The sequence below is a fragment of the Vicugna pacos genome, chromosome 21, assembly GCF_048564905.1.
Source record: "Vicugna pacos chromosome 21, VicPac4, whole genome shotgun sequence".
Classification (NCBI taxonomy): Eukaryota; Metazoa; Chordata; class Mammalia; order Artiodactyla; family Camelidae; genus Vicugna; species Vicugna pacos.
In genome coordinates, this window is record NC_133007.1 from 5,319,237 (window position 1) to 5,346,896 (window position 27,660).

General features: G+C 41.0%; 1 protein-coding gene and 1 long non-coding RNA gene across 9 annotated transcripts in view; one reads left to right on the forward strand and one right to left on the reverse strand.

Moving 5' to 3' along the window:
• On the forward strand, nucleotides 1–27,476 carry LOC140688010 (uncharacterized). The gene is made up of 4 exons (XR_012062662.1): nucleotides 1–86; nucleotides 22,803–22,984; nucleotides 23,944–24,025; nucleotides 27,023–27,476. It is a non-coding gene; the product is annotated as an uncharacterized lncRNA (long non-coding RNA).
• Nucleotides 10,684–27,660, reverse strand: part of NPL (N-acetylneuraminate pyruvate lyase) — a 31,958-nt gene continuing 14,981 nt past the window's right edge. For 3 of the 8 annotated variants that reach the window (XM_072945975.1, XM_072945976.1, XM_072945977.1), the window contains exons 6-11: nucleotides 22,958–23,033; nucleotides 21,285–21,377; nucleotides 19,785–19,933; nucleotides 17,380–17,538; nucleotides 14,230–14,269; nucleotides 10,684–11,279 (exon numbers count right to left, since the gene is read on the reverse strand). In XM_072945975.1, the coding sequence (XP_072802076.1) occupies nucleotides 11,095–11,279; nucleotides 14,230–14,269; nucleotides 17,380–17,538; nucleotides 19,785–19,933; nucleotides 21,285–21,377; nucleotides 22,958–23,033 (702 nt within the window). In that variant the 3' untranslated portion in view covers nucleotides 10,684–11,094. Of the gene's footprint in view, nucleotides 11,280–14,229; nucleotides 14,270–15,297; nucleotides 16,129–17,379; nucleotides 17,539–19,615; nucleotides 19,663–19,784; nucleotides 19,934–21,284; nucleotides 21,378–22,957; nucleotides 23,034–27,660 lie in introns of those variants that run through there. The other 5 variants (XM_072945978.1, XM_072945979.1, XM_072945981.1 and 2 more) reach the window with 4 other exon arrangements.

Sequence of the window (27,660 nt, forward strand, 5' to 3'; positions counted from 1 at the left end):
GGCTACGGCAACCTAGCGGCTGGAAGCGTCCCGTCGCCTGGGAGACTGTGCCTGCTGGCTGCACCCCCACCAGGCTTCTTCCTGCCGTGAGCTACCTACTTTTGAACGTTTTGGGGCGTTAGGGATCTATAGCATTTTGATGCAGCAAAATGTTTTGCAGCTTCTATCATAGGGACCCCTGGTAGATGAGGTGCCCTTCGAAGACAGAACCGGAAACCTCAGGTGCAAACTTTCTAGGGTTGTTGGGATGATTAAATGAGATGGCATGTGAAGGGACCTTAACGCAGTACCTGGCACATAATAGGCGTTGTTACTGTAGTGGTTCAGACACTCTAACGCGAATGTCTCCTGAAAGAGAAGTAAGCTCAGGAAGGAAGGAACCCTGCACGGCTAGGGCTGGGCACATCAAGTGCTCAGTAAAAACTAGTTTAACGAATAGATAAAACCTGCAAGGTTGTTTTTGCCCAAATTGGATATCCTTTTGTCTTCAGTCTTTGGAACAATTTGTATCCTTAACTATTGTAGTAGTCACTGTTAAAGTTTTGAACGTTAGTTTGTCATACGAAGGCAACAACACACAAAATTTCAAGTTGGAGTTGTTCCAGAGAATCCAGACTAATCAATTATTTGGCCCCATCAAACCTACCGTCCTTATTTTTCACCTCTTTCATTATGTTTTTTCTTAACTCTAGCAGATCACTGTGATTAAGCCCTTTAAAACTCTGTTGCTTCTACAATCAGAATAACAGAGTTTAGCATTTACTCATTTTAAAATTTTCTGCATGTGTTTGCTCTCTTCAACTAGGAATAAAATCATTTAGGGAAACACCTGAATCTTTTCTCTATCCTTTTCAGGGTGCTTAAAGCAGCAGGTGCCTGATATTTATGATAAGGGAAACCCAACTGGCATAAATGGATTGCAAGTGTTTTGTAGTATTTAATGAGCACAGCAAAAGTGTCAACATATTAAGTGTAAATAAACTTTCCCGAAGGGGATCTTTAGCCCTCAAGGATTACAGAGAATTTTATCATTGACTTGGCTCTTAATTTAGGCCTTGCACCTGAGACCTAGAGTCACCAGGGGATTGGGAGCCATGACTGGCATTACCTTTGTAGGTTACCCTTAGCAACTAGCACCTTCTAAGATCTTCCTTAACATTTGCAGAAGAAGCATCAAAACATGCTCCGGAAGTACAAAGAGTGGACAGAGTTCAATACAGCCATCAGTTGTTCCCAGTATATGATTATCTAGAAGACTACAGAGGCTAGCAAAGCAGCATAGAACAGTGTAGGAACTTTTTTAAGCTTGATAAGAAAATAAGCAAGAAATTCTTCCTACCTAAGAATTTGAAACTGAGTCTACAGGTTGCTTTTAATAATCAAATAATGAAAAGTCTTTTTCAACTGTACTAATTAATATTTCCTGTTTACTTTTTTTGGCTAGAAATAATTTATGAATCAATCAACTTAGTTTCTGAGTGTAGTAAAAAATAAAGATTATAAAAATACATATAAAATTCAATCTGTGGGTTGTATAGGAAAAAAAACTGTCAGAGTTTCTCATGTTATTTGTTATTTCTGCCAATCCAACAGACTGAGGCAGAGTTTCCGGCAAGGAGAATGAGATGGTTATAACTGACTGTTATTGTTGAAATGGATGGTGGGAAAGGGGAGAGAATGTTTTGGTTCCTCTGTTTCTCAAAATAGCAAAGGGCTAGGGGAGGAGGAACTAAATAAGAAACCCAGTACCAGAGCTAGGGTTTAAGCAAGGTCATGATGTCTTGAGGAGGCCAGAGCTGGTGAAGTTTTGAGCCCATTCACAAGCTTGTGAAAACCAGTAACACTTGTGCCTTTCAACACTCCTGTACTAGTACATACAATGCGGTATCCAGATGGGGCTAAAATCTGTTTGTTTGTTTTTGTTTTTGTCCTTTTAAAGGCTCACAGAGATTTCCTAACAGCTTGAGTGGCTAGACTTTGGAGTCACAGGAAGTTGCCTATATGCTGAATAGGCTGAAGGTCCTTGTACTCAGAATTCTCCCAGAATCATTATACTCTTTCTACTTTCAAACCCAGAATAAATTAGATTAAAAGTGGTAGGTTTACATTAAGAGCATATAAAAAGGCAAAAGAAGTGAAAGTACAGGGTAGAAAGGCAAGATCTCCAGAGGAAGGCAAGGTGGGTTCTCTCTGTATTCCCGGGAGGTTTCCAGTCCAGGTTATCCTGTAGCCAAATTCTTCTGGCGCTTTCACAAGTGTGTCCATGGAACCTGGATATCACACAGGGTGATGGGAAAGATCTATAAAAAAAATACTCATCTTAAAGAAACAATGTACAAACCATAAGGCAAAAAACTAAAGGTGCTGATTATATGAAAAGCAAGGATATCTGCTCGGTAAAGGACACCATGAAGGAAGTTAACCGTTGGCAGAGTAGGGGAAGATACTCATGATGCTTCAGGTTGTCAAGAGATGACTGCCTTTTCTGGACTATTCAAGGAATTCCTTCAAACCAACAACAACAACAACAAATGTAGCAATCCTCACAGAAAAATGGGCAAAGGACACAAAGAAGTAATTTTCAGAAGAGAAAAACCAAAAGTATATTCAAGGTGCTCAAATGCATTAGTAAGAGGAATCAAGAAATTAAAACATCAATCAGATACCACCACATGCCCACTAGACTGGCAAAAATTAGAAAAGAAAATAATGTCAAGGATTGGTGGTGATGTGGTGACATGAGATTCACCATGCCCAGCTGGTAAAAAAAGTAGACTGATCCAATCATTCTGCAGAGAAGGCAGGTGCTAGTCAAACAATGTTGGCAAAATCAAACAAGCCGGTTCCTTACACACACACACATACACACACACATTTATGGTCATCGCACATCCAATGGAAAGTTTTGGTGCAGAGTGGGTGGAGTCAGGGCGTTCATCAGGCTGAGACTGGGGGTCCCTGCAGTTCAAGCAGCCTTGCTGACCTCAGAGGCTGGGCTGCTTCTGTGGCGCTGTTTGAGTAACTGCCAACAATATCCACTCATGCCCCACCTGGACCACTCCCCGGACCCCTGGGTTGCCTCTGCATCCCTAGATCAAGTCTTTTCCCAGGTCCTGCCTGCCCGAAGTCCACTGCCAAGCTGTGGTGCGGAGTAAGTGGGGCCGGGGTGTTCTCCCAGCTCATATTGGGGAGCACGGTAAGGAGGCAGCTGCCGTGGCAGACCTTTCTCCGCCCTGTCTGATGGCAAGCATCTGTGCCAGCATCTGCGCACTCCTCACGAGTGGAGTCTAGGTTTCTCCAGCCTTGTTATCTGTCCCGGCCATTCTACAAGCAGCTAAAGGGGCTTGTCTCTTTCACGTCTGGGATGTCCAGTCTGGGCTCAACCCACTCACTCCCCAGGGCTAGTGTCGACCTGTGTGAGCTCCCTTTTCTGCTTAGTCCCCTCCCTGATGGGTTACAGGTCCCAGCCTGATGCTTTTCTTCCCACCTTACCTGATTACATGGGGGTCTTTCTTGCAGCCTTAGTTTTATAGGAATTTTTCTGCTGGTTTCCAGCTAGTTGTCTGTGAGAATTGTTCCACATGTAGATGTATTTTTGAAGTGTTTGTGGAGCGAGGTGAGCTCCACATCCTCTTATTCTGCCGTCTTGATCTCCATCTCATGGGAATATTTGGACCACAGAAATGGGCGAACACTACAAATCTGGGCTTTTCCCCCCATCCTCTGCCAGAGCAGAGGGTAGCAACCATTTACCAGCTCACTGGCCTTGGTCTGGGGAAGTCCTTCCACTGCCCTGGGTTGAGTCTTTCCTTCCCTTGAGCCAGGATGGAGTGGATGCTGGTCTTCCAGCTCTGGCCTCCTGCCCTGTAGCCCAGGAAGTCCGTGGTAAGTTGTGCTGCTTCCGAGTTGCCCTGGAGCCTGGGTCCTGAGCCTGGGGCTCAGCCTATGATGAGGTGGTTGGGAGTGGAACCTCACATGGTACCCAGCTGCTGAGGTTCCAGGGCTTTCCACACTTCAAAGAAGCCGTCAGTGTGGTTGGGAGACCCTGGTCCCTTGGGGCTTGTGACATTTGCCAAGTATCTGTTTCTCTCTGGGCTTTACATTCTTCTCCAAGGATGAAACTCCTGAAGGAAAGCTCTTAGCATCACTACCCCTCATATTTGAGGCCTTTGGAGTTCCTCTGAGCATGGCTCCGCTCCCATGTTATGTCTCTGATCCCTCCTGATCCCTCCATCGCAGACTCGTATGCAGCTTCCTCTGTAAGCACACCAAGTACCAGTCATACCCAGGCTCTGTTCTGAGCACTTTGCGTACCCTCTGCCTGGACAACCTTATTTTTCCCATGGTTTCAACTACCATCTATATTCCTCTAAACCTCTATCTCCTATCCAAACTTTCTTTTGAGCTTCAGATCAACATATGTAAATGCTTGGTGGGCCTCCCTACATAATGTCCCACAGGTTTTGATTCTTGGATGTCACTCCTGATTCCTTTATTACTATGGTAGGCAACCGTCAACATGGCCAACAATGATCCTTTCCTCCTGAAATTCCCATCCTACATTGTACTAGGGTTATTCTTTTTTTTTTTTTTCACTTAAGGAAGGCACTGGGGATTGAACCCAGGACCTCATGCATGCCAAGCATGCACGCTACCACTGAGCTATACCCCCTACCCCGACTAGGGTTGGTCTTTTTGACTAATAGCATCCTAAAGGGGATGGCAGGCCACTTCTGAGACTGCTTTAAAAGACTGTGCCAGAAATTGACACAACATTGTAAACTGACTATAACTCAATAAAATAAGAAAGAAAAGAAAGAGAAAAGAAAAGAAAAGAAAAGAAAGAAAGAGAAAAGAAAAGAAAAAAAGAAAAGAAAAGAAAGAAAAGAAAAGAGAAGAAGAGAAGAGAAGAGAAGACTGTGCCTTCTATTTTGAGCTCTGGCTCCCTTGTGCGCCACCTCTGGCCAACAGCCAGCTAGGAACCAAGGCCTGCCCACAACTATGAAAGTGAAACTTAAAGCAGATTCTCCAGCCCCAGCTGAACTTTGAGATGATAAAGCTCTAGCCAATAGCTTGACTGCAACCTTTTGAAAAACTCTGTGCCAGAACCTCCCAGTCAAGCTGCTCCTAGATTCCTGATCCTCAGAAACTGTGTGAGTTAATAAATGTTTGCAGTTTTTAGCTGCTAAGTTTAGAGGTGATTTGTTACACAAAATAAATAACAAATGTAAGTACAATTGTCCTTTGGTATCCACAGGAGACTGGTCTCAGGACTCTGCAGATACCAAAATACACGATGCTCAAGTGCCTTAAACGAAATGGCATAGTAATTGCCTATATATATATATATAACCTATAGCATATTCTTCTGTATACTTTAAATCATCTCTAGATTTCTTACAATACCTAATACAATGTAAATGCTATGTAAATAGTTGTAAATACAATGTAAATGTTATGTAAATATGGCATATTCAAGTTTTGCTTTTTGGAACCTTCTAGATTTTTAAAAATATTTCCCTTCTGTAGTTGATTGACTCCTTGGATGTGGAACCCACAGATACAAAGGGCTAACTGTATCTTCCATCTCTAGGTTCTGTTGATTCTTCTTTCTAAATATCTTTCATTCCATTCCCTCGCCTCCATCCCTGCTGCCACTTCCTTATTTGGGGGCTCCACCATTGGTAACAACAGGTCACTGAAGGGTTCACCTGCTCCTAGTCTCTGTCTTCCAATCTACTACTCCTACTGCTTCAAGAGTGACAGTTTTAAAGCAAAAAGTCATGTCACATACCTCCCTATCCCATATACACGGCAATACTTCAAATCTTTCAGTGATGGTAACTTTTTTCATCTATGCCTCTTTGATCTGCTTGTTCCTCTAAAATCACTCAGTAAAAGGTGCGCTCTCATTGTGTTTATCACTGTTCCAAACAGTGATGAATGGGTCATTGAAGAGCCCACAGCTATTTTCCATTCCCCATCCTCTACTGTTAGAAGCACAATCGAAAATTCTGAACCTAGGAAAAAAATCTGAGGGTGGCACTATGATCCGGGCTCTGGTAATAATAAATGCAAGCTTCTATTTCAGTTCTTGGGTTTAGTATTATTTTCAACTTTATTTTGCCAGCTATTAAATTAAAAGGTTTAGCAGCACAGCAATGTGCTGTTTCTCTCCGGTGTATAAAGAACATATACTGAATGCCTCGGATAGCTATAAAAACTAACAATAACTAACACTTCACTGTGCTTAGGCTGTGCCAGACTCAATTCTAAGAACTTCGTATGTATTACTTTTTGTAATCCTCATAATAACCCCAGGAGGCAGATATTATAATTGTCATGTTACCCATGAGATGAGTGAATGGCTGATAAATTAAATGACACATTGTCGTCACACGGATAGTACGTGGTGGAGCTGGGACTTAAACCCACGCAGCCTGAGGTCATACATATAAGCACAAGGCCAATCCTGCCTTCCACTCAACCATGTTATACTGTTTGTTATTTCATTCTGTATTGAACCCAACTCTCTACTACATCAGTAGGTCCTTGGGCTTGAATCTTAGGGATAACTGGCTCAGAGGTGCTGTTAAAAGTGGACATACGGTTTTAAAACTCTTAATGTAAAATATAGTATGATGTTACCCAGTTTAGATTCATACTCCAGCAGTCACAGACCATGTATGACCTTGATGAAGATATATAACTTCTCTTTGCCATAATTCATCTTAAAAATAGGAAGATGATATATTGTATCACTTCTAAAATAAACTTTAAAAAACCATTTTGATATCTCTGGAATGAGATCTGTCACATTGTACCAGTATTTTTCTTTCTTAGAGGTTCATAAAATAATTATGTCTTACCATCAAAAACATCTTAGACTCGATGAAATATCAGTACCCATATCATAAGGTAATTATAAAGAATAAATAAATAAATAAGCATGTAAAGTTCGATACCTGGCATATAACATATTTTAGAAAAAGAAACAAAAAATACAGCATCTGAAAATTGTGCTCTTTGTACCATGTACGGTTGAAAGGCTGAGGCCCCACCAAGAGCGAGATGGGAAGAGGTATACAGGTAAGGGATCCAGGGTGAGCTGCAAAGATCAGTATGTCCCAGAACAGAAAAAGTGATGTGTCACCTGTTAGGGACAAACTGTGCCCACCCAGAGCATCCTAGTAAGGATGCACATTTCACCCTCTAGTCAGAGTTTTGTTAGCAAAATAAAAAGCCACAAAACACAGAGCTGATCAGAGCCAGAGTCTAGATTATTCTTTTAAGGTCTGGTTTTGAATGTGTTACTATAGTAACCCATGGCTCAAAAGTCAAGGAGGCCTTGGTCTAACGTGAAGTTCAAACTCAACGTTGTAGACCCCGAGAAAGAGACTGATGAATGGAACTGTGGGCGCCCACTGAGCAAACAATATGCAGTTTTGGATAAAGTAAGGACAAGGGCCTGAAACGTGCCAGAAGACAAAAATGCAATATATAAAACAAGAGAAGAGTTCACTCATTTTTTAAAAGTGGAATTAATAATGGTACTAATAATGGCTTAAGATGTAAAGGACTAATGACTCTTTTAGTGCAATGAATGTCACAGATGAAGTGCATAATCTGGATTCTAGCAGAAATGAGTGTCCAAGCCTTTGAGGACGAAATAAAAAAATGTATGTGGTACCTTTAAAATTATTTTCCTCCCTGTTATATAGTCATGGTATTCACTGAAATGCTAATTGCTTTCAAAGTTGTTTTTTATGGTTTGCTGTGCAGACATAGCAGTGAATATTTGCTTTTTTTTTTTTGCTAAGCAAGGATGACGTTGGGAGTCATTCACATGTGTTGGTTTTCCTTATCCATTGTATCAGTTTCCACTGAACCATTTATTTATCTACAAGTTCCTTGGCCACCTGGACAGAAACTTAAATTTAAGTTCACTGGATTTTGCAACTTGCTTTGTTCCACTTTTCCAGCTGTATTTGCTTTCTCTGCCTTTATTCTATTGGAATTAGTTTAGTTGAGTTTCATTTGCTTCTTACTTATGTCGTCAAGGAACCAGCGTATTCCCTTTGGCGTTTATGGTTCCCGTGTTAACTTGTGAGGCTCTGTCTCCCCATGCATTTGTATGTCTGAGCTTTGCGTTGCCTGCTTCAAACCAGCTTTCACTGATACTAATACATTTCTATAAAGTTCCGGGATTATACTTTTTTTTCAGTGTTAAATAGTTTCACATATCCAGAATCTGTAATTCCTATGGGTTATAGTATAGAATGTATTATATTTGCACAAACAAAATAATATGATCCTCTGCAAACTACTTTAAAAAACTTTGAACAAGGGTAAATGGGATATACCTGCCTACTGAGGGAAAATGACTCTCAGATTGGAGCGCACAGCAAAATACAAATTTGCTGTATTTAACATTCTGTAGACACCATTTCATTATGTTTACTAATTATGTGATTAAGATTTAAGAAATTCCTGTGAGGTTTTTCTTTCGGTTCTCTAACTTAAAATGCTGAAGTGTCCTCTGTATCAAATGATTTCCTAAGAGTCACCAAAGGGGTTGACAGAACACATGACTTGGGTAGGTTATTTTGTCCACCAGGTAGCCATTTCTCAGCCCCAGAGCCCCAGGTGCAAGGTGATGCCCCACCTCTTAGCTGGTGATGCCCCGGCAGGTCTTCGCTTCTGCTGTTTGCATAACTTTGGTTCCAAGTTTCCTTCTTAGTTTAAATGAAGGAAATTGAGGGCTGAGTGAGCAAGTGATAAGGGGAATGATTAAATGGGTTACATCTGTTGTTTGCTCTTCTTGATTTGATGGGCATATAGGTCCCACTCCGGTAACCCCCAAAATGAAAAGTTCTGGCAAACCCAGGTGGGTGCCTGGCCTTGGGTTACAGAGTTACTCTAGAGAGTCCCTCAGTCCAGCCCAGCCTTCTCTTAGTCTTCAAATTCCTAAGAGCAGGGATTTTCTGTGCCCTTCAGGAGATTATAAGGAGGAAATTTCTCTCAAGTTGTGGCAGACAGCCTTTCTGGGGAAGAACCTGTATTACCTACTTGCCCCACTTCACCACCATGGCATTTTCCTACGTCTGTGAATAAACAAACCCAAGAGAGATCCTAAGCAAAAACTAGTCCCTGAAATTACTTAGTCCTTCCAACCATCTCCAGTGAACTAATTTCAGATTTCCATCTTGGAAAAGATGTTAAAAATCAGCTTTTAGTATTGTGATCAACAAAATAGTCACATCATTACTTCAGTTATAACATTAAAAACTAAATTCAAAGATAACAAAAAATTCATATCATTCCAAAATTACACTGTTGATTAAAGGCATTAGTAGTAACTTACTGCTGTATAATATTCATTTCTAAGGAGTTGAAAGTTCAAATATATAGTGCTAAACTCAGCCCTGTTCATTCTGTTTAATCATCATATTTCTCTTTCTGTTCACACGATCTTATTAATCATGTTAAAAGTTCTCCAAGCACTGATTTCAAAAGAGTGAAAAAGAGAAAAAACAGAATTCTTTGCTTAGCAGATATCCAATATTTATCTTCATTGAAAAATTATGTTGGCTTTTGTATCCTCAGAACCAATGACTGTAACAAAAACCTCAGTTTTCTTCTTTTAGGAAATTAACAGCTGCAGAGAAAAGTTTCAGTGAGATAGAACACAAGCTCACATAGGTCACTGTGATTCAGTTTCTAATTCAGATATCCTAAAGGAGACAGAAATATGAGAAAACAGTGTGTCATTCCTGGGCCAAAAGAAGAGTGAGGAGACATAACAATTATTAACTACCCGACCAATTAAAGAGAGTGGTTAGCAAGATGACTGAATCCACTGATAACTCCCAATTTTCATTTTGAAAAAGGTTCTTTTTAACTTTAAAAATTAAAAAAAATAGAGTAAACTGATACGACTTTCAAATCCTTTCCCTCTGCCAATGAGCAGACCAATTAGACGGGAAACAAAATTAAATCTTATGTAGTTAACAGACTGGATAGTCAAGTTTAAAATCACTAAGGGTTGACCATCAATATACCTTGTTGCTAGAAAGCAGGGTTTGTCAGAGAGGAGACAGAGCAGCAGTGATCTATTTCAGAGAAAGACAAAGGTAAAGAAGGTGTATTGAGAAAGCTAAAGTGACATCTTTGAGTTGTCCCCAAGTCTTTTATCACTGGAAAGTGACTGCTTGAAAATGTGATTGGGAAATAACGGTGGCCCCTGGGCTCAATGCAGAAAGGATGATGGCTTTCACTTTCAATAATTCAGGGCTCCGTCCGAGGACACTTTCTTCTCAGTGAGGGAAGGGGAAGTTTGTGGTGCCCAGAGAAGAAAGCTCCTTGGTCCTGTGAAACTTTGAGCTTTGAGAAGTTCTCCACAGCAACAGGTAGAGACTTGAATTCATCTTTGGGGAAGGCCTTTCCTTTGTTATGTGAAAACCACCCTAATGGACCCTTCAGTTATAGTAAACGAAGCAAGTCTTCACCTAACCCAATGTTTTGGGAGAAAACTATGACATTGTAAGCAATCTAAAAATAGATATTCGAGAGTTAGATAGAGCAGCCAAGTTAACTGATGTGTTAGTAGTTGTGCCCAGTTGAGTCAAGTTGTAATTTGGCATTGAAGTTAGTGTGCCTAAATGCAACAGCTGAGAGTTGTCCTAGATTCCAAAGGAATATTTATTAAAAAGAAAGTACATTATAGTGATTCAAAATAAGAAAACTTTAAAATAGGATTAAGAACCAGAAATCAAGATAATGGAAGCTCCCAAAGGCAGTTGGAATTAATCAATTACAATTCTCCTCTTGATTCCATCTCATCCATATAAGCAAACATTTCTCCATAAAAATTTTGTGAAATATTGAATGAATTAGGACTCATGACTCCTTTTAGAATTTTTGCCCCTTTATAAATGAAAACTTTTAAAGGACTACAGTAGATATTTAAATACTTGTTGATTTCATTTGCTAGGAGAGTTTAGTTCAAGTTCATCTAAAAAGTCCTTGAAAATGAACGCACTCCTCAAGGTGAACTATATCTCAATGTACACGCCCTGATTTGAGAGAGAGGCACTAGCTACAAGCTTCCAAGTTTCCATCCTTTAAATCAGTGAAAGAAAGGAAATCCAAGCTTTTCAGTTTAGCTTCCGCATGATCAGTAAATTCCCTGGAGGCTTTCTGTAGTGGAAGCCGGGGTGGGCCCATTGGAATCCCAGAGACAAGAGTCATGACGGCTTTGGTCTGTGACACTCCGAAACCTAGACAGGAAAATATAAGTGAGGAAACATGGCTCAGATTGTCCACTTTGCCACAAACACCCTAAAGAAGAGATCAAATTCTTACAGTGATTACTGTGATAGGATAAAATAGAACTAAAATATGGGAACATTTCTAGTCAATATGGCAGACTGAATGGACATAGGAAATCCCTCTTCCTGCTTTAAGCACATAGAAATGCTGGAAACTTTTTAACAAATTGACAAACTGTAAGACAGAACAATGCGAGATTCAAAATCAATCCTAAAAGTAAGGAGGAACAAGAAGTATCAGGAATGAAGAGGTCAGAGTGGTGAGGAGGAGCTGAAGCCAAATGGTCCACGAGGATAATCTGATTCAGCTATATACTGTGTGGACTGAATGATGCAGGACTTCATCACTAGGACAGAATTCAGTTTGAGCACATCTAAGAAGTCCCTGAGAAATGCACTATGTAAGGTGTTTTATGACCCTGCGCTGCTGTTTTAGACTGGGACAGGAGAGCAAGGTGAAGCCTTGAGTCTGTACATATCAAGGAGCTGGAATTAAACTCCCAGTGTAAAACTGGTAGCTAGCCTTCTATGAAAAGCAACAGGAAAAAAAAAAAAAAACTGGCCCACTGGTAAGGAAGCCTGACATCTGCCAGGGCTGTGGATGGAAAAGGATCATATGAAAGAAACCCCAAGCTTGTACCATATATGAATGCTGGATCCACATTTACATTATGCACTTGGTATAGGAACCATACTAAGAAATATACATAAAGCCTGGCTAGAAAGGGTGAAACTATAGTGTCCCAGCAGAGACAAATGTAAAACCACTTGACAGGACATCTCACAACCTATAGCACAATGGATTCCCCAGAAAACAACTATCTGTGAAGATGAGTTCAGAGTTAAAAATGACAAAGCACACGAGGAAAAAGAAACTGCAAGGGAGTCAGTGAATGTGTAACTGACAAATTTCACATCCTGAGAACAGACGACACAAAATTCTGAAAGAGACTTCACAGAAATAAAAGAAAGAATAGAAGCCATAAGCTAAGAGAAGGGCATATAAATACAGAACAGGAAGATCTGGGGGAAAAAAGCCAAAAAGAAATACTGGAAATGAAAATATATAATCAGTAAAACTAAATTGTAGAAAACATAGCTAAAGATAGAATTAGTGATTTTGAAGGTAGACCTAAGGAAATAACCCAGAATACAGCAGAGAGAGAAAGATACTTGTTTTCTTAACTGGCTATTGCTTTTGGATCCAAGGTATGAGACGTAACTTTCTTTTGCTAAGTTAACTTTGTTACAGTAATAATTGAACATTGGGAAGGAAAATATTAGCATGACTAAATATCTAGACTATAGTGTGATTAATGCAAAATGGCCTTATTATGAATAGCTTATTATGAATGGTGGAAGAAGGAGTTACCTTCATGATAAGACTTTGTCATGTTTATTAAATCTCTTGTACACACAGTGGAATATTACTCAGCCATAAAGAAAGAGTGAAGTCTTGTCATTTGTGACAACACCAATGGACCCAGAAGGTATTATGCTGAGTGAAATAAGTCAGATGAAGACAGACAAATCCTGTATGATTTTACCTATATGTGGAATCTAAAAACAACACATGAACAGACATAAAACAGAAACAGTTATATAATGCTGTATGTCAATTTTATCTCAATGAAACTGGAAGGAAAAAAAGATAAGTCTCTCTTTGACTAAACCATGAAAAGTTCAACCTCTAAGAAAGTCAGAAATGAACTCTTTAAAGATAAGATCTTTTCGATCATAAACGTTATCTTCAAGAGCCTCTTTCATAATGCCAATATTCTGGCAAAAGAGTAAATCCTTTCAGGTAGTATCTTAGAGCTGTATTTTACAAAACTATTGCAGTATCACTGCTGGTGTGCAAAGAGATCTTACACATACAGGTAAACTTTTAGTTCTTTTAAAAAAAATTTAATAGTTCAATAACTACTTTAATGCACTTTAGGAACATATACCAAACCCACAATTTTGGGAAAGGTATTGCTTAGGGCAAGGGAATAGTAATTGTTAATAACAGTACTGGTGGCACACAAATATGACAAAAGTCATCCAAAAGCAAATGGGAAGTATTCTCTTTGAAGGATTAAGAAATCTAGCTGAAAACCCTGCGAGAATGAGGGGTACATTAAACATAATAGATGCTTAGGGCTTGGGAGGAGTTGCCAGGAAGAGGCAGAAAGACTCTGAAAGGAAGGTGGGAGGTCGGCCAAGAATAAATTTAAAACTATTCCTGGACTTGCCCCAGGTTCTCAGGAAGGGCCAATCTCTTGCAGAAGTGGAGTGAATGGTGGCATTTGTTACTTGCTATGGGATAAGACTTAGGAGACCGTGGAGAGGTTTCTCAACTCAAATTCACTGTATTTCCCTCAAATTTTACATTGTCATGTTATCCAAACCTCCATCCATTTAAGCTCACTTGTGTTAATAAACTCCTAAAAATTGCAAATGCTCTTGGGAGAGCTGTCAGTCATTCACAGTTTAATAAGATCTTCATTCAAACTGCCCTCCTCCAAGCACTTAGGCTGAAATAAGCCACAATGTGGAAGTAGAATTTTAATGAGCAGAGCCAAGTAAAGGGAGGGAGAGTTGATGGTGTAGGAGAGAAGGAATTAAAAAAAAAAAGTATGTGCATAGAGTGGGGAGGCGGGCAATGTGCTAAAACGGAGGAGAGAGATTGGTGAGAAGGTCACCAAGACCTTCCAGTTAGGTTTACTCCATCATTTTATAGGATTGGCCCTGAAGGTTAGTATTAGGAATAAAACCCTGTTTGCAGTAGATTAAAAGCTGTTCTTGTCCAGCCCTCAGAGAAAGCAAGGAAAGTCCCTCATCACTTGCTCTTAAACCCTCAGAGAAAGTCCATTTCTTTTATACTCTCCAGTAGCAGACCAAGCGGGAAACTTACCCAGTTTGACCACAAAGTTGATAAATCTCTGAATGCAAAACTGGAAAGGAACAAACAAACCTATAGTCAGTATTACTGAACCGTGGTAATAATTTAAAGAATTTAGAGGTCAAATGACAGAAATGCCAAACTAAAAAGTCCACACCCACACCTTAGTTTTCTGAATGTCCGTCAGAATGGAGAAAAACAGCCAAGTGAGGATGGTTGAGGTCCATCCAGGATAAGGCAGGATCTTTCCATACATATAAGCTTTACGAAACGAGCCCATGAAGAAAAGACGCCCTAATGATGGAATTGTACAACCGAGAACTAGGATGGGGAAGGTACCCTTTACTATCTAGGTTACACAGGTAAACTTATTAGCTAGTGAGGATGTATCCAAACTGGGGCACTCGAACCTCTGGGGCGCTTTCCAAGATACCTAAAGGGCACTTGGCCAAGGCTAAGATTTATGGACATTAATTTCAGGATCCTCAACTCCAAAAAGTTCTATTTCTAAAATGGATCATAGTAAGAATTTGCACATAATGGAGGTGCAGGCTGTCCGTTTATATCTCTCCTTTCACAGACCTTCTCTCACTTGTGAAAAATAAAAAACATACCTCCTATATCACTGCCTTGGAACATCTCTGGGAACCAAATAAAAGAGCAAATCAAATTGTTGGTATTGGAATCAACAAAGTTGACAAAGTGATTCCTCTAATTAATGGATAACACGTCCTCTAAAAAGTCAGAGGGTTTTCAATTTTTTCCTTTCAACATTTCTTTTAATGTGGTGATTGAGGCTGTCAGCTGAAAATCATTAAATGATCAAGCATTCTGTGATTTTTTTGGCATATGACTCAAAAACTGTTCAAAGAACGGAGTGCCATTGCTATATAACATTTCTTCCCTTCTTATCTACTAATATATATGAACAGGGTTTATTTCTAATACATAGCACTTATTTCTGTAAAAACAAAAAAACTGAAATAGTATTGAAGCTGAACTTTAGCTCATCCTAGCAATAAAGAATATTCATCCAGGAATTCATGAAGCCATTAATTAAAAAAAAAAGATTCCCATCCATCTTATTAAGAAATGCATTTTAATAACATTTCACTTTTACATTGTTTTAATCAATTGTATGCTAGGAATAAAAAATTCAATGAAGAATAAAATTTAATATCCAGAGCCTTGCAAGCATGTGTACATGTTCTTTTTTCCTTCACACACAAACACATTACATTGTACATGACAGTCACATGTCTCTGCTGCCTTTTTAAACAGTTAATATACCATGGAGATCTTTCCAGATCTGTGCATATAAAAGTAACTCATTCTTTTAAAGGGCTGTATATAATTCCATTGCATGAGGCAAATGTAATGTATTTGACCATTTCCTTACAGGTGGATATGTGGGTTGGTTCCATCTTTTGCTATTATAAAAAATGCTGTAAGGAACATCTTTGTACACATGTCATTTCATCATAAATATAACAGATGGCATTTAAGTCCATGAGAATGGGTAAGTTTAGCACTTGTCTGCTTCTTCACTTGTCTGCAAACTCCTTTAGGGCAGAGACCAGCTTGAATTGAAATTGTGCATTTAGCTCAGCCCTTGGCATGTTAATAAATGAGTAAATGAGACCCATTCACATTTGCAAGAAGAAACAGAGAATGTGATAAACTAAACTCCCTACCAACACTGTTTTGAGGGAAGTGATTTATTTGAGTGGGACTCAATAAAACAAAAGGTGGGGGGCGGGGAAGAGATGGACACGGAATCAGCCAATAAAAGAACCCACTGAGTGGAAGGGTCCATATCACAGCTGTTTCACAGTTTACTCCATCCTGTGATTTTCCTGTCATTCAGCTTGGAAGAGGTTGGAATTTTCAGAAATGATTTTTTCTGGGAAACTAAGAAAAAATAAAACCATAAAGGAAAAGAGGTGGCAGAGTCTGCACACTTCAGACTTCGTATCTTAATTCAAACCAAAGTCTTGCACAATGTTTAACTTAGTTGATGTAACTTCCTAAGTCCTTGCCCTGCTCCTGCTCTCAGCTTGCCCTGGTCTGGGGCTGAACACAGGTGATTAAGTAGCTATTTAAACTTTAAGTAGCAAGTAGATTTAGGCTGGCTCGCTGTTCAGGACCAAAGGGCAGAGAATGTAATTAATCTGGCAACCTGGCAACTACTTCCTCATGTTGCCCCTGGTTGGCGCTCTGGTCACTCCCTCTGACCTCCAGAATGCTTTCCGACTTCTGCTCTGTACTTTCCGATAGCCCTGATCGTGGCCTGTCTCATTCAAGAGCCCTTATCTGAGCTTCATTGGGTCCGACCACCTGCTCTGATCTTGCTTATGCTGTTCATTCCCACTCGTTTTTTCGGGATTTTCCTGTCACTTTCATGATCCTTGAAGTCCCTATGCCCCTCAGCCTCCAGAAGTCTTTCTGCTGTGCCTTCTTCTTTCCACTTTATCCTGTTTACCTAAAGTACACACACTACCACCTGCTGGGACTGGTTCCACCTTTCAGAGAGGCTCTTCCTTCTCTGGACAGCAGGGCTGTGCTCCAAGAGACATTGACAGCAGCTCCCCTGGGGTCTTCCTGGAACACATCAGCTCCTGCTTCCCTCTTTTCCTGTATCAAAAGCCTTTTGGATCACCTGCTTGGCTCTTGCTTGCTGCCTGATGGATGCTCTCGGTTCTCAGCACCTCTCCACAGCAGAGAGGACTAACCTGCTGACTCTGGATTAAGTCTCCCCCTTTTAGGTCGCCAGCTTCAGAGCTTCCTTATATACTCTGGTGAGTCAGGTATGAGGTCCTCACGGGCATGGTATGTGGTCATTTTCCCAGAAATCCATCACTATTATTTCACAGTCACAAAAATACTTGGAATGTAGAATAAAAATGAGATCACTCCTAAGAGGAACAGAGGGGACTCATTCCCATATGGGGCCTTTCCTGATAGACATTCAGGGACCACAGACAGGGGCGCCAGGTTTAGTTTTAAACAAGGAAGAGCAAGAAACAGAAGGAAAAGCAAGCCAGCGGCAGCCAGGCAATTTTAATGAGGTGGGTGTGGCAGGAAAGCTGATGGGAGAGAATGAACATTCTCAGGTGGTAAAGAAGAAAGCTGCGATTTGTACGAAGGGAAAAGAAAGCTAACCTGATAGTTCAGGGCTGAAGAGAAATCCTTTCGTTCAAAAGCCTCCAACATCTGGTTTGTCTTTTTTCCCAGGTAGTTATAGGTACTGGAAAGAAAACAGCACATCCTGTAGGATCCGTAGCTCAGCAGGAAGGTCCAGCTCTTCAAACCCCTCTGATGCTTAAAAGGCAAAAATAGACCAGGGTTCCTTGAAGCCTATTTTCAAGCCCTATTCTATTAAAGGATTAGGTGTCTTCCATTCTGAGTTTTCCAGCAACACTAAGCAGTGCAGAGGAGGCAGGGGACACCAGAGGGAATGAAGGAAAGGGAGGGAAACAGAAAAAGAGTTCAGTTAGAAAAAAGAAAAAAAAGTGAAAGATGGAGGTGTATTTGGTAAGGAGTGACTGAGGGCAACACCTGCCCCAGCGCACACACGCAGGCACAATGCTAGACAAGAGCTGTGGCTCAAATGTAGTATTTGAGGGGGGTCCTCAAAGCCCTATGCTGAGGAATTGGGTGAACGGAGCACCACAGTAAAAGGGACAGATCCCAACAGTTTACCTAAGTTCTTTGTCAACTTGTATATTACTTAGAGATGAGTTTCTAATAATAATATTGATACTGATAAAAATAATACAAGAGGCCATTTGTTGGCTATTATATTTCGGGTGCCTGACGAAGATCATGTCTAATCTTCTCAAAGCCTTGCGAGGTGGATGTGGTTTCTATTTTGCTGTGAAGAAACTATGTCTCAAAGAAGGGCTACAGAGCTGTCGAGAAGGCTCTCCACCTCTTCACCTGCCTTCTGTGACGCATCAACAAAAATGAAGGTGAGAGTTAGTTATTTGATCTGATAAAATGTTCTTGCTGACTTAAAAAAAATTTCTAGTTCTACCAATGAGGACAAATATCTTAGACTAATCACTAAGTTTTTAGAGAAATCAGCAAGGTAGAAAGTTCTAGGATTTCAGAACAGGAGTGTTTCCTTAGCTTCTAATGACTTTTCCTATAGTAAGGCAGGCTCAGAAAAGATTTTTATCTTGATGTACCAGGAAGAGAATATTGTTGGTACTTCATGTGTATAGTTCCTGGAGTCAACAGCAAGGATTCCCAGAACGTGAGGTTCACATTATCCTCTGGTAATAAAGTGGGGAAGAACAAAATGTAATAGTTGTGATAAGTCCCTTGCAGATGTGAAACACCCGAAGTCACAGTATGTCCATGAACGTCCGAAGAGTTTCAGAGGACTGTAATTCGAATCCCAAGGGTCTCAGGTGGCCAAAAAAAAAAGGGGGGGGGACCTAACAGGTAAGAATTTCCCGGGTCAGCAGATCCAGGCTTTCGGGTTTCCTCAGTAGAAATGTCCTTCAGTGAGGACAGATGTTGCAGCCATCCTGGCTTGGTGAACAAGCCATTAAGATTATCCAGCTCAACTACTCTTCATCAAAGCCATGCTCACCAAGACATGTTATGAGTATTATTTTGCTTCCCCTGTATTTTTCCTACTGGGAGGAAATACACTTTCTGTGAATGCAAATTTCCATCGGTCTGCTTGCAAGCACATTTCTAATGAATTAGGTTAATGTGTGCAGTGGACATGCTAAATCGAATGCCCCTAAGCCTTCTGCTGAGTGGACATCGGATCACAGGATTCTGCCTTCCTAGCTGCAGCTGCCTGGACCTTACGTGGACACCTGACCCTGCAGTGCTATCTAGTGACATCCTGAGATGCCCCACGTGGGCACCATGACTGGCCACGAACGTGCGGACGTGGAGAGAGCCCACCTGGAGAGAAAGAGAGGGAAATAAAGAGCTTCCAGAGGACCACAGATGGAGAAACGTCTGCCTTGGCTGTTGAGAGCTTTGCAGTTTCAAGTTCTCATCTTCGCTGCACTTTCTCGAGCTTTATGAAATTTCCCAGAATTTTAAAATAACTTACCTCCTTTCACATAAGCTAGTTTAAATGGGTTTCTGTTATTTGTAACCAAATAATTTCTGACAAAGAAGTCCTGTGCATGCTTTCAGCCTGTGTGCTTCACCTCTAACTGCAACAGGTGCCTCTTAGAACAAAGACTGAGTTTCTAAGAAAATGCTAAGCCCTACTTAATTCCCTTTCACTGAAAGAATGTGGCAAAGAAAGGTGCTCCTATTAGGAAAGGTGTACATGCAAGAAAGATAACTACTCAGGGGATGAACGCCTCTGGGCGGAGGGGATTTTACATTTATAACCATTGGGAAAAAAATGTGTCCAGCTTACCTGCCCACTGCTCCAGTTGCTCCCATCACCAGAGCACTCAACAGTTGCTAATGAGAAACAAAGAGTATTTACTTTGATGAAAAATAGAAGAGATGCTACTAAATCAGCAGTCACATAAATTGTATGGGAGGGACACTAACCTGCTGGGATATGCCAGGGAGTGACTCACCTCGTCCACCCCAAAAAGGAATGCAAACTGTCGCTGGCGATTCTGATCGACACACTGCCCGAAGTCTAAGAGATCTGTGTCACTGAATTTCAGCCCTTGGAAGGTGGGGATCTTCTCCTGAATCCCATCCAACAACTCCTCAGCACGAACTGCTCGAAATAATGAATGTCTCATTCGTCCGCACACCTCCAGGAAAGATCAGAGAACATCTCATCTGGCCCTACACTTCTTTCTGCACGAGCTGCCAGGGGCTGTTCTCAGCCACAACCGACTGTCGACTGGATATAATCACTTGCCCTTGCCTCCCAGTTCCTGCGCGCTTGTCAGATTACAGCCCTAAGTCTTCTGTTCCTTGAAGACAATAGGGGGATATTTATAAAGCACGATTTCTTCTTTAAGACGTATTTTTATTGAAGTATAGTCCGCTCATGAACTTGTCATGAACTGACAATGTTGTGTCCATTTCTGTGTACAGCACAATATTTCAGTCACGTAGGAACATATATATGTATATTCATTTTCATATTCTTTTTCACCATAAGTTACTACAAGGTACTGAATAGAGTTCCCTGTGCTATACAGTAGAAACTTGTCATTTCTCTCTCTCATATATAGTAGTTAGTACCTGCAAATCTCAAACTCCCAATTTATCCCTTCCCACCCCATTTCCCCACTGGTAACCACAAGTTTGTTTTCTATGTCTATGAGTCTGTTTCTGTTTTGTAAATAAGTTCGTTTGGCTTTTTTTTTTTCAGATTCCACATAGGATTGATATCATGTGGTATTTTTCTTTCTCCTTCTGGTTTACTTCATTGAGAATGCCATTCTCCAGGTCCATCCATGTTGTTGCAAATGGCATTATCTTATTATTTTTTATAGCTGAGTAGTATTCCATTGTATAAACATACCCACAGCTTCTTTATCCAGTCATCTGTTGAGGGACATTTAGGTTGTTTCCATGTCTTGGCTCTTATGAACAGTACAAAGCACAATTTCTATTTTTTCTCTTAAGGAAGTTAGAAAGAAGTGGGAGTTTTAAAAATAACCTCCTAAGAAATTTCATCTAAGTGTAAGAATCTTCTGGCTGGAGAACTACAGTAATGACAAGAGGTCAGAGTACCTCCCTATATGCCAGGCACTGAGTATACAGTGGGGCACAAGGCAGACACAGCCCTTGTCCTACAGGGGCTCACAGGCTGTGTCTTCCTGCATGAGAAGGAGGGGTGTGTGTGACAGACACTGGTGTCTGCTAGACGTGCCTAGGGGTCAACCTGTCTTTTATACTTAAATCTCCCACTGTAAGGTGGTGTCAATGATTGATGAGAGCTGACTTATTTTTGGCAAGAGTGACTTATATTGAGTAGTTGGAACCATCTGGTCAATATTCTATCACTTTTGTGACATGGGGTGGGGTGGGGTGGGATGGAGTGAAGGCTTCTTAGTGAAACGGTACGATGTGAGGGGTGAAGGGCAAGACACATGGAAGGAAGCAGTACTTACTCTTTACCCCCGTCAAGGCAGGAATGTGATAGTAGTAAAACGGCAAAGCAGGGGCAGCGGCAGCCACCTCCTTTAGGAAATTAACCAGGATGTCTGAAAGAAGAACGGGAAAAGCCATGGTGCGAACCAGAGTAAAGCACCGGTTTTCCCCAGTAAAAAAATGAACCATCTAATGAAATGCAACCATCCTTTTCAGAAGCCAAAAATTCTTGACCGCTCTCACCATCTCTCAGATTTCTACTGCAGTGTCTTTGCAATTCAGTTCCTTCAAAGTTTTATTTCCCTTTCTGCAGAAAGGCCAAAGTAAGGGGACCACCTTCCTACCACTCTTACCGTACTAAAGTACTATTAAAAAAATGGTGCAAATCTTCCCACATATTAAGAGAAGCTCATAAAATATTCTTACAAAAACCAGAAGCCCATCAGGCAGGCTAGGATCCTTGTCCTCTTACCCAGCAGCGTAAGTGTGGTCAGTGAACAGCCAACGACTTTGAATTAGGATCAGAATAAGGCTGTAACTGAGGAAATTCGACAACAAAAAGATAACCAACATCTGCTCAAAATGGGAAGTCATAAAGGCAGTGGCACATCTCATAATAATTCAACCAGAGTTTGGTACTTTTCCCTTTTGGGGAGAAATTCAGATGTATCAGAGGAGAGTTCATTCAGGTTTACTGAGGAACTGGGGTTTCCTGCATCGCCCAATTTGAGCTTCTGCTGTGACGTTACTGCAGATGATGAATGAACCCAGCAGAGCCGCTCACGATTTGGATGCCACTGGACAGTGGGAGAGAGAATCTTACGTAATTCATCTGAATACAGTGATGATGCATTCTGTCTGTGACAAATATTTCTGACAAAATTATTATGTATAATTTGTTATTTTTCCTTTGTCTTTTGGGAAAAGTCCTTAGGCAAAAAATTCTAAAACCATGTGAAAAAAAACTTTAAAAATGTTCGTTCTACATGTCCCATATTTAACTATTTAAATTACTTACCTATATTAACAACTATTTTCTCTCTACCAGTAACAGGTGACATTTCATAATTCTGACCCATTATACATTTAGTTATGGATTTATTTAGTCATGCATGCAGATAACATCTTGTCTGTTTTTAAACCTTTTAAAATTTGTATTTTATTTTTGATAATCAAAAGAATTCAAAAGACACAAATAGTTTCCACAGAGAAAACCACCATGATACTTTGGAAGACAATGAATGTTTCTGTGAAATGTCTTTTCAAATTCATTGCTTACTCAAACTTGAAAAGAACATGTAGTCTCAAAATGCCCATCACTACACTCCTCTTTCTTGAGAAAAATGGTCTCAAGCTTCGCCATGTGACTCTGACACTCCGCACAACTGACTGGACAGGAAGCGGACACCTGACCCAAACACAGGCACCTGTGTGCTGACCCGAGGCTTGGTGGGATGACCCGATCAGATTACTTGGCCAAAGAGCTTAAGTCCTTTCACTAAAGTCCCTTAATGGAGTCTTCTCTTTTTTGGATCCAGGGAGGCGGAATACTCCGGAGGACTACTGTACCATTGCAACTTCATGCCTCCAGTCCCCAAGCCTTCACTTTCATGACTTAGATACAACCATCTGGAATGAAGGCATAAAGAAGTGGACCATGTGACGCGCTGTGCGTTTAGAATCATCTACCTACCTTTGTTCCACGGCTTGAGAAAGAAAGGTGCGATGACAGCGATGCCATCGGCTCCTATTTTTGCGGCATGTTGGGCCTTTAAAAGAAGAAAGACCATTGGTCACAATTCTGACGTGTGTGGGTGTGGGGGCTCCTCGACACCAATAAGCAATTCTCACACACCAGCTGGGTTCTTACAAATTCAACTCAGCTCTGACACTGTGTGTCTGGAGACAGAGTCAGACTGCACAGGTTAAGGGCTCAGTCCCACAGGACTAGCCCCCTACCCTCACTTCAAATTCCAGGTTACCACCTGGGCTTCTGACCCATGGGCCACAGACTGAAGGTTCCAACGATGCCCTCCTTGGATGAGTTAATTTGCTAGGGCAGCTCACTGAACTCAGAGAAGCATTTTAATTACCAGATCAATGTTGTTTTAAATTAAAGGATACAAGTCAGGAACAGCCAGATGGAAGAGATGCACAGGGTAGGCGTGGGGAAGGCGCACGAAGCGTCCCTGTCCTCTCCGGGCGCAGGTGCCCACCCTCCCCACGTCTCCACAGGTTCACCAAACTGGAAGCTCGCTGAAACCTGTCCTTTGGGGGTTTTATGGAGGCTTCACTACACAGGTAGGGCTGATTAAATCACTTGGCCATTAGTGACTGGTTCAGATTCCAGCCCCTTCCCTCCCTGGAGGTAGGGGGCTGGAACTTTCAGTCCTAACCCTCTAATGCACTTGCTTGGTACTCTTGACAACCAGCCACATCCTTAGGTGCTTTCCGAAAGTCACCTCATCAACATAACAAGAGGTATCTTTATTGTTCTCATCTCCGGAAATTCCAAGGGTTTCAGGAGCTCTGTGCCAGAAATGGGGCGAAGACCAAATACATATTTCTTGTTATAAATCACAGTAGCACAACCAGCCTGAAGTAAGTGACTTACTATGTTCACCGACAGCTTAGATTATTAGAAGTTAACAACAAACTCTTCAAACTTCTTTCCATTAGGGAGTGGAAAATTAGCCAAATTTAATGATAAACGTCATTACTGGGAAACTCCAAGGCTGCAAAGCAGAGACCCCTGGCAGAGGTGAGCTGCGTATTTAATCTTATTCTCCTTCAGACTTCGTCAGTACAAAAAAACCTTGCTAAGAAGACATGAGCAGTTCATTTTGACAAATTATAACTATTAACAGAGAAACCTACAGATGTTCTCTTCTAGTGTTCAGCCCACTGGATGACACTTTCTTTCCTCTCCAAAGATATAATAATCATATTTTTAAATTTATATTACAGATTGGGAATGTGGTTGAGAAGGAAAAGATTATACACGTCATAGAAGATACACTGCAGTACTCTTCTGTTTTCTCAAATTCCCTCAGAAAAATTAAACATTTCCTCCCACTGGACCCTCGTAACATTTTTAAAATCTATTTCAAGCCGAGCACCTGAGCCTCCCATGTTGTAAGACAGTTACGTGTAGGCACTGTTCTCCAACATGAGCGACCTCCCTGAGAACAGAGGCCAGATCTTACTGACTCTTGTGTTCAGGTCAGTCACGGTGCTGAGCACACAGCAGGGACGCAGCAGGTGCTTGCTGAGCGTTCTGAAACATGCCCCACTACCTAAAACGGGAAAATGGCCTTCCTCTGAGATACCACTTTAACTCACAGTGGTGTCTATATCTAAAAGACATGATTAACTTTCTGCAGAAGCAAAGGAGGAGAGTCAAAAAGCGACCGAGATGTAGTCCAAAGACCAATCAAGACATTGGATAGAATTTTACTAACACAGGACTGGAATGCGATGTATCTGAGTCGCTTACTTCGTACCCTGCTTAGGACAAGAGTGGAAGGGTAACCTTAGCTGAAAGTAAGGGGAAAAAGCCCACTTTTGGAGACAGTTGATGGCAGTGGCCATTCAAGCATCATCCAGTGGGGAGTTATGTCTAAGCAGATGCCATGACTACCGTCCCCTTGGCAAGAATTATCCCTACAGCACGAAAGTACCTGTATACTGAGATTATCTTTACATTGTTCTAGTGCTCAGCCCAGTGGATGACACTGCCTTTCACGTCATCACATGACAATATTTAAAATTTAGATTACACATAGGAAAAGAAAGCAATTGAAAAGGGAAGAGAAAAAAAAAAAAAAGACTTCCTCCACTAGGCTACTTCAGTTGAAAGATCTATTATAAGAAAAACAAATCAAATGTAAAAAGAATAGACCAATGAAATTGAAAGTCTGACTGGAAAGCCTGACTAGCTCAGGTCTCTGGGCAAGAGCACCATCCTCTTCTGGTTCTGAGAAGACAGCACACAGCTCCTGCCACCCCTTTCTATATATTTCTCTTCTGTTTTCCTCCAGCTCCGGGGAAGCAGGAAGCACGTTGATAGAGAGGCATGAGCTCCCCCATAACAGCAGCAGCGCCTGAGAGACATTGTATCTCTGCAGCAGCTGCTCCCAGACCCCCAAAGGCTGCAGCTGGGGTTGGGGGTGGAGAATCCAGGTCCCGGCTGCTGCTGTTGGAGTCTCTAGGGTTTTCCCCGTCAGCAGCAATTTATCCGCAGAATTTTATCACCTTTTTCTTGCTTGGCAAAATGTTTGTTAAAAGGGGAGAAGTTAACTTCAGAAAATACGGTCTTCATAAAAATATAAACTTCTAGAAATGCTTTGCAATTGAAAAGTGTGTTTTTACTATAGCATGTCATTTTCTAGTAACAAATGATGCTGTAACGTGAGGGTTCGTAAACCTTTCTAGCAATGTTTCTCTAGGAAATTCAAATCATTGAAACCTTTTCAAACAATTTTTTTTCTCTAACGTATAAAAATAAAACAGATGCTTTGTAAATTAAAAAAAAAAAAAGAATACATCAAGTTTCCAAGTCCTGACTCTAGGTTTAGTTTACTAAGCAACCATCTAGTACGTCTTCCTCTGCGGCTTGCCCAAGACTGCTGGATTGCAATTCTGTGAGTATACAGTACACATCCCATTTCTAAATTCAATTAATAGGAAACACAGTCAAACAAAACCCATCAAGAAGGAGCTGGGGCTAGGTCAAGTCATTGTGCTCTGCAGAACTAGAACATCTGAATTCCGGGGACATGGTTACGTGGACAAACAATGTCACCTGCCATTTCAGTAAATAAAGGATGTTTCGGCCGTAAGGCCATCGGCCACTGCAGCCGAGCCCATCAGTGCACTACGCTGAGGGGATTCAGGATGGAGAAAAGGAGGACACTGGCCCTGGGCAGTTAAGATGCAGATCCAAGGAATGGCGTCAGTAAGCCCAGACGCCGGCACCTTCCCAGACACAGAAAAGCGCTGAAATCATTAACTTGATATGTGTTTTTATGATGAGCAGTAATCTTTTGATTTTCAAATACATGTTTTTAAAATTTTGTTTTGTTTTTTCCCCCGTTAAAAAGCTCCTATACATCCTGGCTCCTCCCTTACCTTTTTGGTAGCGTCCCTTAGAGCTATCTGAGTGGCTGCATCCTAGGCTTACGTCCCCAGTAAGTCCTCTGGATAAAACATAATTCTCAGCTTTGAGGTTGCACATTGGTTTTTTTTTTTTCCAGTCGACGGTTAACTGGCAGCAGTCCAGGCTATCACATCTTTGTACTTTCTCTCCTTGCCCAGTTCACAAAGGCCTCGAAACCACCACATCATCTACTTTTCTGCTAGCAACTTTAACTCCTTCCTCCCTTGCCAAAATTTTGCTCTACCTAACCTGTTCGTCTGTAAACCTAGAGCTGCCCAACTGCTGGCATCCTCGTTCCTCTGCTCTGGCTGAAGGGTGTACCTAGAAGAAAATTTCCAAGCCTGTGTTGAGTGGTGGTGTGACAAATTTATGACTCACAACTTTAGTTGGTTATGAGTACCACTGGGGCAATCCTTTTTAAAAAAAATTAATTAATTAGCTTTTAATTTATTTTTCAAAATTATGACTTAGAAAAACACAACAAAATTGACCATTTTAACCAGTTTTAAGTATACAGTTCAGTAGCGTTAATAAGTACATTCATATTGTTGTGAAACAGCTCTCTAGTGCTTTTTCACCTTGCAAATCTGAAACTTGCAGGAGCTGCCAGCAGGAACTCCATTTTGTACTTTACGGCTCCATCCTGTTAAAACTGTGAACTGTACTGATCCTGCTGACTTTAAAAAAAAAAAAAGAAGAAGAAAGAAAGAAGGGAAGAAGGAAAGAGAAAGAAAGAAAGAAAGGAAAGAAAGAAAAGGAAGCTATTTGCTGAGAAAGGCATCCCAGAGAACTGCGCAGACATGTGACTTTACTGATAATAAGTGAAACACACTTGGCAAGTCCATAAATTGTAACAGCAAAGAAAAAGAGAATACAGACCTTCCAATCCCAGCTCTTGGCAAACAATTTATGTAAACTAAGTGTACTTCCCTATTTTCCTTTAAAAACTCCTGCCTTTTCTTTCCCAGAGGGAACACTGTTCTGGTTGCTGCTGGAATCTGTGCTGCCTGAATTGCAATTCTAAGACCCCAAATAAATGCATTTCTTTGTTTTATAGTCTGCCTCTTTTTCTCAAATGACAAACTTTATACCCACTAAACAACCCTTCTTTCCCCCTCCCCCTAGTCTGTCGTAACCACCACTTTACTTTGCTTTTATGAATTTGACTACTATACCTCATATAAGAGGAATCAGAGCTTTGTCTTTTATTGTAACATATGACAAGATGGATTTAATTC